Source organism: Lynx rufus, unplaced genomic scaffold (assembly GCF_022079265.1).
Source record: "Lynx rufus isolate CCGP_SWC_20201006 ecotype Redwood Valley unplaced genomic scaffold, mLynRuf1.p SCAF_4, whole genome shotgun sequence".
NCBI lineage: Eukaryota > Metazoa > Chordata > Mammalia > Carnivora > Felidae > Lynx > Lynx rufus.
The window spans coordinates 82738359-82754582 of NW_025814856.1; the positions used below are offsets into that span (position 1 = coordinate 82738359).

General features: G+C 35.9%; 1 protein-coding gene across 6 annotated transcripts in view; it reads left to right on the top strand.

Annotated features, from left to right (window-relative positions):
* The window catches only part of PTPN12 (protein tyrosine phosphatase non-receptor type 12), a 102137-nt gene extending 88251 nt beyond the window's left edge, over positions 1-13886 (top strand). For 4 of the 6 annotated variants that reach the window (XM_047097372.1, XM_047097376.1, XM_047097377.1 and 1 more), the window contains 6 exons: positions 3001-3977; positions 8054-8131; positions 8979-9046; positions 9979-10009; positions 12876-12983; positions 13211-13886. In XM_047097372.1, coding sequence (XP_046953328.1) covers positions 3001-3977; positions 8054-8131; positions 8979-9046; positions 9979-10009; positions 12876-12983; positions 13211-13272 — 1324 coding nt within the window. In that variant the 3' untranslated portion in view covers positions 13273-13886. Of the gene's footprint in view, positions 1-3000; positions 3978-8053; positions 8132-8978; positions 9047-9978; positions 10010-12875; positions 12984-13210 lie in introns of those variants that run through there. The other 2 variants (XM_047097375.1, XR_006965348.1) reach the window with 2 other exon arrangements.
* The last annotated feature ends 2338 nt before the right edge of the window (positions 13887-16224 follow it).

Sequence of the window (16224 nt, forward strand, 5' to 3'; positions counted from 1 at the left end):
ATTTTAAGACTTGGTCAAACAAATTAAATATAATTTATTATTATTATAAAGTCCAAATGTCTTAGTGTGAAGTTCTGAGCCTTCACAGTATAGCTTCAATCTACCTTTTTAGTTTTATTTTTCACTGTTTTTCCGAACCGTTGTGTTCATTGTTCTGTCCTCTTCTGGTACTGGTATAATGCCTCGCATGTGGTAGGTCCTGAATGGTTTGCTTTGTTTTTGAGAAGTGAAATCTATGCCTTCCTCAAAACAGAGGATATTAAAACCAGTATTTACAATAAGAATTATGCAAGTCATATATCAGAATATCTAGTAAAAACATGAGTGTTGGTTATTATAGTGGAAAATCCATTTGTAGCATATATATTTTTGTGGTTGGGCTTCCAATTTTTGTGTACATGAAAGTGCTATTTAAGTGTTTTAAGCCTTGTTCTAACCAACCTTAAATCAAAGAAGGATAAGGAAGAAATCTGTTAGTATAATTACCAATCAAATTTGAGTAGCCACAAAAACCCACAAAGGGACACAAGGAAACTTTTGGAGGTGATGATATATGTTTATTACCTTGACTGTGGTGATGGTATCATGGGTATATGCATATGTCCAAACTCATCAGATTTTATACATGAAATATGTATAGTTTTTTGTACATCAACTCTACCTCAGTAAAGCTTTTTAAAAATATGAGTGGCTAAGAATGTGTTTATTGTGTATTTTCAACATCCTGCACACTGTTTCCAAAAGTACTTAACAAGATTATTGGTTAAATAAGGCTATTTGAACACATTTAACTCTGGTCCCTCCCTAAACTTCCTAAAATTATTGTGAAGGAACATAAAAATGTATGAAGATTTTGAAAACAAAATTGGAGAGGGATGGCAGCAGAAGGATGATTATAGAACTGTGGAAAATAGAAAGCTTATCAACCAATGTAAAGGGACTAACAGAACAGGGAAAGCTAAAACTTGCTTTCCTGTAGGTGGGGGAAGCCCACAAGAATCAACATGATTCTCCAAAGAACTCTCAGAAAACCTCAGAAATTGGAGGTCCCCCTTAAGACTAGTGTGTAGGATGGGACTAAAAACAAGGAGACTTGAGTGTTTCTATTAAGAGTATTTAGAACCCCAGATTCCTTACATCAAATTGAGCAAATGACTGCCTCTCTCACATTTGGACACACAGGAAGGATTTACTCTGGAGTGGCTGAACCAGGGGGGGGTCTTTGGATTCAAGGACATCAGATCCAACTGATGGTGGTGTTGTAGTGCCTTACTGAAAACAGGAATTTGTTATGCTGAATGGTCACATCCTCCAGGTCCTTTGCTCCCAGATTGCTGGTGGGAGAACCTCCCTTTTGAAAAACTAACTAGCTCAAGAGATGAAATGTACACTTTACTCGTTGTGGCCCACCAATATTGTTGCAAAGGCTGTACTCAGTCCACATGACCTCTAAGCCACAAGCTTCAAGACCTCCCTCTTACATAATGTGTATAGATCTTCCAGTCATTTATAATACTCCATTCTTTAAGAACAGAACCAGGATGATCAGGCATTTGACAACATCTCTAACATGAAAGATAGACCTAAATAAGCAGGAAAAAAAGGAACCTAGATGAAATAGAGATAATACAAAGTAGAAAAAAGATAGTAAGATAAATTTCCAGTATTAAAGAACATGAATTTTTATTTTTTTAAAGTTTTTACTTATTTATTTTGAGACAGAAAGAATCCCAAGCAGGCTCCTCACTGACAGTGTGGAGCTCGAACTCACGAACCTGAGCCGAAATCAAGAGTTGGACACTTAACTGACTGAGCCACCCAGGGACCCCACCTTCGACTCTTGATTTCAGCTCAGGTCACGATCTCACGGTTTGTGAGTTTGAGCCCCGTATGGGGCTCTGCACTGATTGTGATTTTCTCTGCTCCTCCCCCGCTTATGTGCACGCGCTATCTCAAAACAAATAAATAAACTTAAAAAGAAAGTTTCCAATCTGGTAGATAAAAAAAATTATAATACAATGGATTCTGAAAGTTCCATGGTGAAACTGTAGAACCTCAAGAACAAAAAAGAACCTAAAAGCTCCAAGAGAGGGAAAAAACACAGTTCACATTCAAAGGAGCAGGAATCAGAATTACATAATTGTGAAGGAAAATTATTTCTAATCTAAAATTATGTATATTTTCAAAAAATTAATAACCTTGAAAATATAATACTCAAATATAAAGCCTCAAGAAATTTGCCTCCCATGTGTAGTTCTTAAGAAATTGCAGGATATAACCACCAAAACAAGGAAGTGTACCTTATGTATGGGACCTGGAAAATAGGAGAGTCCTACTGGAGAGAACGTCAGCTCTGTGGGGCCTAGGTAGTCAGTGGTACACACTGGAGCTCGAGCACCAAGGACCTAAAAGCCTAAGAGGGACGTGTGTGGTATTGATAATTACCTATAGTGTGTTTCATGACCAACTGAGAAGAGATGTATAAATGTGGAAGAAAAAAGAAGGGCTAAATTATTGATGATGCATAGAGAACTGAGCCATCAGAAACATACGGCAATTATTAGAGAAAAATAAGAGGTTGTATAAGAAAAGATAGGAAATCATAGTGTCATGGGTAAGAATGATATCAATATTGATAAGATTGAACTAGCTAAAAGTTGTAACAGTATTGGGAAGATAGAAAAGATACCTAGCAGGAAGATAATGGAGAATGTGTGAAATAGATCAAGAAGTAACAATTTATGGAAAAAAGATAATTTATGAATTTTGAAATATTTTGAAATAATGGAGGTGAATCTTAGAAGCAGCTGTTAAAAAGGCTGAAAGTTGATGTCTCTGGGTAACTGAAGGGCTGTGGGAGGAGACCTGTTTTTCATGAAAATTCTTGTATTTGTAAACAGTATTATATTGCCTCACTAAACATTAAATTTTGACAGTTTATAATTGCTTATTCATCAAAGGATGAGCATTCTTATGATGCCCTTTTATTAATGTTTTCAGTTGCCTTGTTGAAGGGGATGCCAAGGAAGAAATACTTCAGCCACCAGAACCTCATCCAGTGCCACCCATCTTGACACCCTCTCCCCCGTCAGCGTTTCCAACAGTCACTACTGTGTGGCAGGACAATGACAGATACCATCCAAAGCCAGTGTTGCACATGGTTTCATCAGAACAACATTCAACAGACCTCAACAGAAACTATAATAAGTCAGCAGAACTTCCAGGGAAAAATGAACCAGCTATTGAACAGATGGATAAAAAATTGGAGCGAAATTTAAGTTTTGAGATTAAGAAGGTCCCCCTCCAAGAGGGACCAAAAAGTTTTGATGGGAACACACTCTTGAATAGGGGACATGCAATTAAAATTAAATCGACTCCACCTTGTATAGCTGATAAAACCTCTAAGTCCCAGGAATTGAGTTCAGGGGATCTTAAAGTAGATGATATTTCTCAGAATTCTTGTGTGGACTGCAGCGCAACACAGTCAAATAAAGTTCCGGGTGTTCCACCAGAAGAATCACAGAAGAATTCAGGCACACCTCCCAGGCCAGACCGCTTGCCTCTTGATGAGAAAGGACATGTAATGTGGTCTTTTCATGGACCTGAAAATACCCTACCCATGCCTGAGTCATCTGAAGGAAAACCCTCAGATCTCCACTGTCAAACGATGAAAACTGTGAGTTTAACACCAAGCCCCACAACACCAGTTGACACCCATGATCCTGCAGATCATCATAACAGCTCGCCTCTCTTTAGAGCACCCCTCAGTTTTACTAATCCTCTTCACTCTGATGACTCGGACTCAGATGAAAGGAACTCTGACGGTGCCATGACCAAGAATAAAACTAGTATTTCAACAGCAAGTGCCACAGTTTCTGCTGCCACTAGTACTGAAAGCATTTCTACAAGGAAAGTATTGCCAATGTCCATTGCTAGACATGATATAGCAGGAACAATACATTCAGGTGCTGAAAAAGGTAATAACAGTATCTAACACTTAAATATTTTTACTGTGTTACAGTCACTGTTCTAAGCACTATATCAATTAATTGTTTTGTTCCACATTTCACTGTAGAATCTACAGCACAGTTTCATTATTTTAGATACTTTTTTAAAGGTTTCTATTAAAAACTAATAATAAAGTAAGCTTTGTTACCTTAATTTGATTAATTGCATTACTAGATTTTGTGTTTGCAAGGTATTTCAATTGTGACTGAAAATTTTTGTGCTTTTTAGTTTTCCCCCTCCTATGTTAATAGTTTTTAGTATTTTATGTGGGTCAAAAATTTATCTGACTGAATAATTAGAAATAATTTAGGGAAGATAGAACTGCTTCAAGTAACAAATATTGTCCGACAGCTTCGGTGGGCATTTAATTTCATCCATGTTTATCACAAATACTAGTTCATCATCGTTTAATGCTTTTTTAACTATACAACACCTTTTATACTTGCACGTGAGGTTGCTTTTACCTCTAAGATGAACCAAGAAGCAAAACTGTAACTACTCAGCAGAATATGGGAAATTTAATTCAGTTAGTAGTGAATGGGATATATCCTTATCTACATCATTGATACTATTATTTAATTGACTTTTTTTTAAACTGTGTTAGCTTTTGAGGATGTGTGCACTTGGTTCCCAAGATGTATTACTGGTTCTTAAAATTCATCTTTGATCCACTAAAATAATCCTGGCTGCCTTCTTAAACAGACCATAAAGTTGAGAGCAAATGTAATAAACACGAAAGCTATTTACTGGTAGATTGATTATCAGTGGTCATTTACTTGTCAGTGGACTCTGGTCATGACCAAAGGTCATGGTATTTAGGCTGGTATTTACAATGTGCAACCAAATAAGTACTGTTAACTTAAATGATAACTTTTTCTGTTCCTGACCTAATAAGTACTACCCGTACTATGGTGCTTTTATTTTCCCCAGCTGACACATACTGTGTTTTTTTATCTTGAGAATGTATCTGGTAGAGTAAATGAGAATCTAAGGTAGTTTCTTAAATTTACAATATAATCTGTAGTCTTGATTCTTCTGTTATTTGAAGGATCTTCAGAAGATAATGGTTACCACAGTAAATATTACTTTACCAGTTTGCCATAATTTAAGACTGTTAATATCTTTTTCTTCCTCAAATTCAGAGCTTGAAAAATAACTGCCAAGTTGTAACTACACAAGAAAATGGGTTGATGAGAAATTTTCATTTTGGGCTTTTGAAGTATATCAAGCATGCATCTATCTTGTACCTAGGAAATACATTTTTTTTTAACCATTGGTAGAAATAGAATTTTGGTGTGAGGGCAGGAAGGATGCAAGATATGATATGCTCATTAAAAGTTTTTGCCACCTGACCAGTCTTTTGGTGATAATAGAAAAATTTCCTTCAGAATACAAAATACTGGGACGCCTGGGTGGCTCAGTCGGTTAGGCATCCAAATTTGGCTCAGGTCATGATCTCATGATTCCTGAGTTTGGAATCCCGTGTGGGGCTCTGTGTTGACAGCTCAGAGCCTGGAGCCTGCTTTAGATTCTATGTTTCCCTCTCTCTGCCCCTCCCCTACTCGCACTGTGTGTGTGTGTGTGTGTGTGTGTGTGTCTCAAAAATAAACATTAAAAAATAATGCAAAGTACTGTATAAGGATATTTAAGTCATCCTGTTGTATACTAGCTCACTTCTCAGCATTTTATTTGTATTTCAAAGCAAAGATAGTTCTAAATGTGACTTTTGATTTCTTTTTGCCCTATCCAAACTATGCTAAATGAGTTTGGTATGAACTGAAGATTTTCCTGTGTTAGTGTTCTGTGCTGCAAGCAGTCCTGTTTTTGATGTTACTAGTTACTTTGTAGATGAACCATTGGCACAAGAATTAGATTTTTGTTTCCTTGTTTGTTTTAGAACTTGTTAGGGAGTTAGAACAATTTTATTTTGATAACCTAAAAACCTTTTGCATAAGTTATTGCCTGGCAAAAATTACTGGCTATGAATTTTGATTTTAATATTGACTTCAGCCTCCTGAAAGATTTCTCAAACTTGGCTACACTGAGTCCCCATTTAGTGTTATGATTTGCAAAAACCTGTGTAAAATGTGAAGTCTCTGTTTTTGATAACCTCTAAAATAGAAGTTTATAACATAAAGGTGGTCCAGAGATTGAAAGAAAAACATGAAGCTGAAAAGCATGAGCCACAGTTAGAAAATAAAAGTGTTAAAGAATAAAGACTGCCATGAAAAAAAGAGGTATAGAATTTCTGAAAGATACTTAATGTAACCAAGCAAGACTGTCCTTCCTGATTTGTTCACTTAATTATGAAATGGCACCAGAGTGCCAAAATTATGCATCCTTTCCTTCCAACAGCTATCTTTTTTTTGTGAGCTGTTAATAATAAAAGGGCAAGGGGAAGAATGATGATGGCTCAGATTATTGCTACTGGATAAGGTGGATGGTTCTTTAATGGTTTCACTTTATATGCAAGAGAGAGTTCCAGTACTAGTGACTGACATACAAAATATTGGACTGGAATTCTTAGTAGGACCCAGAGGCTGTATTTTCTTGGGTCTTTGGCTAAATAAATGTAGGAAGGACAAGAGCAATCATACCTGGCTCATGCTAGTTGAAAACTGAAAAGGCTTTGATTTTCGGTCTCTTTAATACATAGCCTATCAGATATGGTTAAATAGCAAAGTATTATGGCAAGATTGTTCATTTTTTAAAAAGAGAACAGTTGTCAAGGCCCAGACAAAATAATACAGGATTCTTACATTCCCTTTCTTCACTCCATCCTCCCTAACTGGAGAACCCACACACGGAATTATATCCTCATATTTTCCTTCTTTACCTCCAATGAAACTGCATTTACCCTATGCAGAAAGGCTAACTGATGAGGCTTACTTAGTGCATTATCTTTTCCAAGAGCCAATTTTGTTTTTACTGGTGAAAAGCTTTAATATGGCTTCGGTCAGTATTCTCAGAGTAGGTCATATGCCACTGTTCACAAGATTTTAAGCATTAAATGAACATTCAAAAAATGTAATACTTTTATATTAGAAAACAAACACTTCAGATTTGTCATTTTAGTCATTACTGTTTAAAATATGACCAAAGGACACAGTTAAGTTAAAAATGAATGGGACTTAAGTAAATAGTACAGGGGTGCTTGAGTGGCTCAGTCGTTAAGTGTCCGACTTTGGCTCAGGTCATGATCTCGGGGTTTGTGGGTTTGAGACCCACATTGGGCTCTGTGCTGACAGCTCAGAATCTGGAGCCTGCTTCAGATCCTGTGTCTTCCTGTCTGTGTGCCCCTCCACCGCTCATGCTGTTTCTCAAAAATGAGTATTAAAAAAAAGTAAAAAAAATAGAGGACAGATGGTGGTATGTGGTATGGCAAAACTCATGAAGAGAGTTAAGCAATTGATTCCAGTTTGGGAAACACTGGTTTGAGTCAAATGACCAAAGGTTTCCTTTGTGTACTCAAAACATCATCTGCAAGCCCAAACGAGATGTCCCTTGCCCACTGGCTTTTCTACTGAAGGCTGTCTTCAGACTGAGAGGACAGTGACTGATGTCTGCAGGGTATCAGGAAAGTCAGGAATCATTTTCTCTGCGCAGCAGTGAATGAGTTCATTCCGCTTTGCTCATTAAATAATACTTGGTAACAAGTTGAGTAGTGAGGATTTCTTGTTTGTTATTTGCATTTTTAAAAACTGATTTCTCTTAGGGGCACATGGGTGGCTCAGTTGGTTAAGTGTCCAGTTTTGGCTCAGGTCCCGATCTCATGGTTCAGGAGTTCGAGCCCTGCATTGGGCTCTCTGCTGTCAGCATAGAGTCTGCTTCAGATCCTCTATCTCCCTCTCTCTGCCCCTCCCCCACTCGTGCGTTCTCTCTCAAAAATAAACATTTTTTAAAAATAAACACTAAAAACTGGTTCTTAAGATAATTGTGGAAATGACTTTTCTCTCATATTAGTTTAGATAACAAGTTCATTTTTAATGAGTTAATATTCTTTAACAAGTTCATAATTTGTCTGAATTTTATGTATTTAATATAGATGTTGATGTTAGTGAAGATTCACCTCCTCCCCTACCTGAAAGAACTCCTGAATCCTTTGTGTTAGCAAGTGAACATAGTGAGTGTCTCTTCTGCTTTTTTATTATTGTACTGTAATAATAAACTCTGAAAAACATGGCTTATTTTAGTCTAGTTGCTATTGAGCTGCATAATTAAATTCAAAAAAGGTTTGACTTGATATTGACAAATGTTTTTAACTCCTTGAATGAAAAATACTTATTTTTTTTGAAAAATACTTTAAAATATTTTTTGTTTGCTAAGATTGCTAAAATGGCTGCATTTATATTAGATACTATAATTTACCTAAATGTATTTATAACTGTATTTGTAAGTTGGTGTCTTTTCATTCATTAAAAATAGTATTTATTAAAAGACATTAATTGCTTCACTGGGTGCCAGTTTAGGTAAGTAAATATTTAATTTGGGTTGTAGTTGGGCATCAACTCAGTTGGTGTTAACTGAAGGACACTTAAGGCCACATGAGTATCACTGAGAACTGGGAGAAAGTGATATTTCAAAGTCTTGATAATATATTTCTTCTCTGTCTCGTCTTAAAAAAAAAAGAGTACAGAAACAGCTTAATATATTTACAATGTCTCATGCTTGGTGGGGTCCTCCCTAATTTTACCTAAGTTACCTTTTACCAATATTTTATTAATTTTAACTGATTTCAAGAATGTGGAAAGTGAAGCCATATACTTCAATACTACTAAATACATCTAAGTCTGCCACATGTATACATTACCATGAGCTTATAACAGTAAACTATATTTTCTTAAATTAATAGAAATAAAATATTTGATGGAAGTGATCGTTTCTAAAAATCCATAGGGTCTGTTTTTGCATCTTTAATGCAAGAAATTCAGGAATTAAAGATGTTAATTGTAAGATTTTATTTTTCTCAGATACACCTATGAGATCTGAATGGAGTGAACCTCAAAGTCAGGAACAGTCCGAACAAAAAATATCTGAAGTGAGTCCTTTTGGGATTGGAACAGCTATAACTTAGTATTTTTCTTCTTTTGTTAATTTATCTTCTAGTTGTTTAATAACTGTCACCTTAAGACTATTAAATATAACTTTTGATCAGCATTTCTTATGGTAAGATTTCAGATGAAAACCCTACATAAAATGTGAGATCTGAAATTTTTAAAAAGGGCAACATGATCTACATATGGCCATCACAGAGTATTATTTTCCTAGACTGCTTTTAAAATCTGTAAATTACTCCATGTTTTAAGTCATTTTGGAAGTGTGAATGGAACAGGAGTTAACATTTTCAGGGTCATAGTACTTTCTTAGAATTTGTTCCTTCTATTATAACACTAAGTACATAGTCCCATCCTTTGGTTTGTCTGGTTACATGAGGTTTCCTTTTCACATTCAGCAAATGTTTGACAGCTAAATATATTAGCCATGTTTCCACACCATTTTTCATCAATATTAACATTTTTCATATTCCCCCCATATTTTAATATCCCCCAAATTAGGGCACATCTTACAATGATTAAGAAACATACTTTACTTGGCATATATAAAATAGTGGTAACCTGTAATAATGATGTTATTTATGTGTTACAATGTATATCATAATTTGATGAATATGGTAGAATATGGGCAAAATGGGAGTTGTGTGTATGTTCCTTTGTGTAGTTGCTCCTGCATTTTCAGTTTCCATCCACAAGGAAAAAGTAATTCCCCTATCTTTTTATTCCCAGTATAAAATACCGTAACATTTAAAAATTTTAAGCCTAACTGAAAACACCATTGTTTTCTTTCCCTTTAACACTGAGAATTTTGGTGGATCTTGACTTCTTGGGATATACAGTCTTAACAGACCACATTTTCTATTATTTCTTCTAAAAGAGATATATTGTAATAGTTATTAAAATGTCTTCCTTTTAGGGCTTGACAACCCCTGGAAGTGAAAAATGTGGTAAGTTAGATTTTGTTTCTTTCTGTTATAGAGAGAGAGATTAATCTCCATAAAATAGCATGCCTCATGGTGTGTGTTATTTACTTGGTTATTTCTGTATGTGAGAATATGTAGGACACTTCTAGAACCTGAACTGTGTAGTATAATTATTTCAAATTAATTATTGTATCAGATATTATTATTAATCTGGAAAGTAACAGCATTTATTATTGGTAGTTACAGGCTAATAGGAAAGAAATTATTTTTAAAATATTTTTATTTTCTGTTGTTTATAAAAACATTTAGAATCTAGATCTGACAGTGGTTTGAATAAATGTCCCAAATTAACCTAGATTATTGAACTGGAGCTCTAAAAACTGTTTTGGAATTCTTCCTTGTAGGACTTCCGCATTTATGAAGATCAATAAGATTATGTAGCTCAACCCACTGTTCCAATGCCAAGTTAGAATATTTTTCTGCCACATTACTTGTACTATCATAGTAAAATACATCAAGTTATTATTAATTCTTATAAATCAGTGACCATGAAAGCAGCTTATCAGACGTCCTAGCCTAGGGGCACCTGGTGGCTCAGTTGGTTGACTGTCCACATCTGACTCTTGGTTTCAGTTCAGGTCATGATCCCAGGGTTGTGGGATCGAGCCCTGCATCCGGCTCCGTGCTGAGTGTGGAGCCTCCTTGAGATTCTCTCTCTTTCTCCCTCTGCCCTTCTGCCCCACTCACGTGCTCTCTTTCTCTCTCTCTAAAATAAAAATTAAAAACAGCAGCAACAACAAAACATCCTAGCCTGTACAATTTCCTCAGTTTATCTATCATCTGCCCTTACCCTCCATTCTGCTTCAGTTGCTCTCTCCCTGCATCTTTGACTAATGGGGCTCCATTCCATCTTATACATTTTTAATACTCTGTCTACTAGCTGAGGCAACTTAAGGAAAAGAACAGAATAGGGCTTTAGAGTCAAGTCTACCTGGTTTACAATTTCATTTTTACCATTCTACTTACTATATGACTTCAGGCAAGTTACCTTATCTTAGCCTCAGTTTTTTTTCTCTGTGAAATGGAAATAATAGTACCTACCCTAAAAAACTGTTGTGAGGACTTATTTAAATCACATATATGGGCTATCAAACACTGTGGTTGGCACATGATAGGCACTCAAAATGGAAGCAATAGTATTACTACTATCTTTATTATATTAATACTGCTGCTATTGTGGATCCTTGAATCTTTTTTTTTCTAATGTATGTTAACTACTTTCTGGTTTCTCTTCTGTATCCAATCTAGATACTATTCCTCCATTACTCTAGTCCTACTCTAAATTATCCTCTAGTTTCTTTCCCCTAACTCCTGTGCCATTTTATTTTATCCCTCAAGATTCCTGAATACTGCTGGGGAACATTATTCCGTTTTCCACATGAGCCTACAGTTCTGGATCTTCATCCACAGTTGGGCCCCCAGCTTTGCTTGGTTATCTTATCCGCTCTAGCTGGCACACTTTCTATTTTCCTTGAGTCTTCCAATCTTTACTTTCTTCTGAAATCAATCCTACTGACTCTTGTTCAGATGACCTTTTATTTAACTGAGAAAACTGAGGCCTTTTGACTAGGTCATCATTTCTTCCTAGAACCCAGTCTTTGAATAGCTCACCACCACTGGGTTTCACCTCCATACCTCTTCTGTCTGTTCCATTGCACTCTGCATCATTTTACTGTAAAACTTACCACACTACTACAATAATACGCTTGTCAGTCTCTCCTACTAGCCTAGGCCTTGACTTGTTTTTATTCTGACCTTGAGCTGAACAAATAACTTTTACATTAAAAAATTTTTTTTTAATGTTCATTTATTTTGAGAGGGATAGAGAGCGAAGAAGGGAGGGGCAGAGAGGGAGGAAGACTGAGAATCCCAAGTACACTGTCAGCGTGGAGTCAGACACAGGCTCGAACTCATGAACTGTAAGATGATGACCTGAGCCGAAATCAAGAGTCACATGCTCAACCAACTGAGCCACCCAGGAGCCCCATAACTTTTACATTTTTAAAGAACTGTTTAGGGGCTTTGGCTGGCTCATTCAGTAGAGCATGCGACTCTTGATCTCAGGCTCATGAGTTCAAGCCCCACATTGGGTGTAGTACTTATTAAAAAAAAAAAAAAAAATCAATGAAGAAGAGGTGACAGAAACTGTATGTTGCTTATAAGGCCTAAAATTTATTTTCTAGTCCTTTATAGAAAAAGTTTGCTGAACTCTGTTTAAACTGCAAGCACCAAAGGACAAGGGTCATGTACTATTTGACTTGAATTCCAAGTTTCCATAAGTTTCTTAGAGAGTTATAGAGGATATGATAATGGTTGTGAAAGAATAAATCATAGTAGTTAATTTCTTTTGTTGCTAATCTTATGCACTGGGGATTAAGTAAACTAAAATTTAATTGATGTAAATCTTTCAAAGAATTACTACTGCTAGAAGCCAGTAGTTCATCAATTAACTATCAACTTGATTGCCATTGATTTCCACATAAAAGCAGTTCACTTGCTATTATTGCCTTAGGACATCGGCACATAGTATAACTACTTTAAGGAAATATAATATAGCAAGATTGAAGTTTATTAAATAAAGTTTTAAGAGCATAAGGAGAATCCATACGTTGCAGAACTACTCACTGAAGATGTCTAAGTGCCCTTGAGAACACCTAACATGATTTCCTGTGTTCGTCACTGCATTTATATTTATCTGGGCCTCTGAAATTATGATGTCCAAGAGAGAAAACTTGCTCTTTTAATTTAATACACACATTAAAATCATTAGAGGATTCTATATATGATGCTACAAATGATGGTGATTAACAATCTTTATTTTGCATTTTAGATCATCCAGCAGGAGGTATTCACACAGAGACTTGTACAGAATGTCCACCTATTTTCAGTAACAAGAAAGACCAACTATCAGAAAGTCCAACAGAGGCCACAGATATTGGTAATTTGTTTACTAAATAATTTAAAAACTTTATGTAGTTAATGCTGGCAAGAATGAGAAAAGGGTATTTGCCATCGTCTCAGGCTTTCCTTAGAAAGGCAAAGTTTATCAAATTTTGTGCTATGATTTATTCAGGTTCTTAAATAAACTACCCAAAGCAAATTAAGAGTTTTTAGTAAATTAAAATACATTTCTGAACACTAATCACTATGGCATTTTGATTATAGGTTTTCGTAATCGCTGTGGAAAACCCAAAGGACCAAGAGATCCACCTTCAGAATGGACATGATTCAGGGAGCTAACAGACACTTTAAATTAGACTGGAAAATTCAAGTGCCACTGAAAGCCAGATTTATAGTATTCCATCTTAAAAACATGGGACTAACAGCAGTGTAGATTGTTGCCTTAGTATTTTTTTTTGCTAGGACCATCTACCTGCCTTATACTACACTTAGGAAAAAGTATTACATATGGTTTATTTTGTAACTTCAAGTATTATTGCCTTAATGTCTCTTAACCCTGTTACACGCTGCTTGTAGACATGTTAATATAGTAATACTTTTATGATAAATTGAGTTTAAGGACTACTCTTTTGCTAATGTTTTATCATGTATGCATTATTTTGTATATGTACAGGGCAAGTAGGTATATAATTTGATAAAGTTGCAGTCATAAAATATTATTAACAGAAGATGTAAGAAATTTCTGCATGGTCTAAATCTTTGTGTACCTTATTTGTAAATTATTTGCCCTGAAGTTTTAGAAAATAGTTTCTGAATTTTAAAATTGCTGGATTCATGCAGCCAGCGTTGCAGGTTATCAGAGATCAAAGATTGTAATAATAATACATTTTGTAAATTGTAAGCAAAAAGTTATTTTTATATTATATACTGTCTAATTGTCCATCCTAATTGTCCTTGTTTTCATCTAGTCATGGAGATTCAGTAAGTGCCTTGGAACAATATTGAATTCTCTTAGCTCGTGAGTGTGTGTGTGTGTGTGTGTGTGTGTGTGTGTTACTTTAATATTTGAACTCAAGTGGGATTAGAAGACTATCAAAATATATGTATGTTTCAGGATATTTGACCTGCCATTAAAAAAAAAAAAACAGAAACAATTTTACAGTGCCTACTTGTCTTGGTTTTTCATTCCTTATTCCAAGGGAATTAGAGTTAGTATGCACCTTCCAGTGTTTAAGTCATGAGTGTGAATGGAGTTTAATCTCTTAATTAAAGAATTCCAATACTTCTACTAATTCTAATACTTATCCTTGTGTCAGCCCTAGGCATCCTTCTCATTATTGCCTAATAAGATCCAGTAAAACACCAAACAGAGGTAAGGTTAGGAAGGGGGAACTGGTTTCTTCCCATCCTACAACTGGAGCATAGATCCCATCCAGGTGTCCCAAGTTTGAATTCTAACACCAGGGATTAAAGTTAATGGATGTCTATATTTTCCCTCTGCATACGAAAGAGATAAAAGGGGCGCCTGGGTGGCTCTGTCAGTTAAGCCACTGACTCTTGATTTCGGTTCTGGTCATGATCTTATGGTCCTTAAGTTCAAGCCTCACTGTTAGCGCAGAGCCTGATTAGGATTCTCTCTTTCCCTCTCTCTCTGCCCCTCCTGGGCTCCCCCCTCTCTCTCAATCTCTCTCAAAATAAATAAACTTTTGAAAAAATTATACAAAGAGAGAAGAAATTATAAGACTAAAGTAAGAGAGTGACCTTACCTGAGTAGAAGGATTATTGCAGAGGAGAAAATAAAACTATCATTTCACGTCAATTTTTTTTTAAAGCTCATTGGTCTTTGTGTTTGCTCCTTAGGATTTCAAATTTTTCCCATATGTTTTGGTCATAAGGAAATATGAATACAGTGGACCCTTGACATTCACAAGACACAGACACCTCTATAGCATATCATTTTCCTAAAAAAAATTAAACTAAAAGTATAACATTTATTTATTTTTTTTATTTTTGAGACAGAGAGTGACAGAGCATGAACAGGGGAGGGTCAGAGAGAGAGGGAGACACAGAATGTGAAACAGGCTCCAGGCTCTGAGCTGTCAGCACAGAGCACGACGCAGGGCTCGAACTCACGAATAGTGAGATCATGACCTGAGCCAAAGTCGGATGCTTAACCGACTGAGCCACCCAGGTGCCCTAAACTGAAAGTATAACTGTAAAACGAATTTAGCTCCTTCATGTACTTGATGATTTGTATAATATGGTACTAAAATAATTTATAAACATTTTTATGTTGGGAAGGAGTTGCTTGGAACATCTTCATTGAAAAATAACATATATTCAGGGGCACCTGGGTGGCTCCGTTAAGCGTCCAAGTTTTGATTTTGGCTCAGGTTATGATCTCACGGTTCATGAGTTTGAGCTGAAGTCAGGCTCTGCTGACAGGGCAGAGCCTTCTTGGGATTCTCTCTTTCCCTCCCCTGCGCTCTCACTCTCTCTCAAAGTAAACAAACATTAAAAAAAATATATAACGTATTCAGAAGAGTGCAAAAATCATACTAATAATCATAAAGTTTATACCCGTTTGAGTGTGACTACCACCTAGATGCAGCAATAAAATAGGATCAGCCACTGAGAACCTTTCCTCTTGGGCTTCTGAGATTTCTTCATTACCATATGAGTAGCTGTTACTTCTTTTTCATTGCTATAGAGTTATGCATTGTATGAATGTACCACAGTGTGTCCATTCTGCCATTAACAAACATTTTGATGGCTTGGATTTGGGAATATTACAGATTATGCCACTATGAACATTTTTTAATGTGTTATTTGGTACATGTAGTACATACATCTGTTGGCAGAATATCGAGGAGTGGAATTTTGGGATCATAGGGTACACATACATATCTGCCTTTAGTAAGTAGATACTGCCAGTTGTCCTAAGTGGTTGTCCCAATTGTTATATATTTCTTGGTACTGCCCTTAATTTTCATTTTAGCCTTTCTAATGGGTACAAAGTGGTATTGGTTGTGATCGGAGTACGTATTTCTATCTAATGTTCCATTTTTTTGTTCAGGGAATGATTTTTTTTTCCCCATTGGCCAATCACCATTTAATGTCCTTGCTCCACTGTTACACAGTTTTGTCAGGTATCCATTGATACCAGTTATGTATCCATTTATCTGTGAGTCAGTTTCTAGATTTTTCTTTCTATTCTTTTGCCTATCCTCAGGATGATATTTTAAATTGTCTTTTTCTAGCTTTAGCTTTATCCCAAG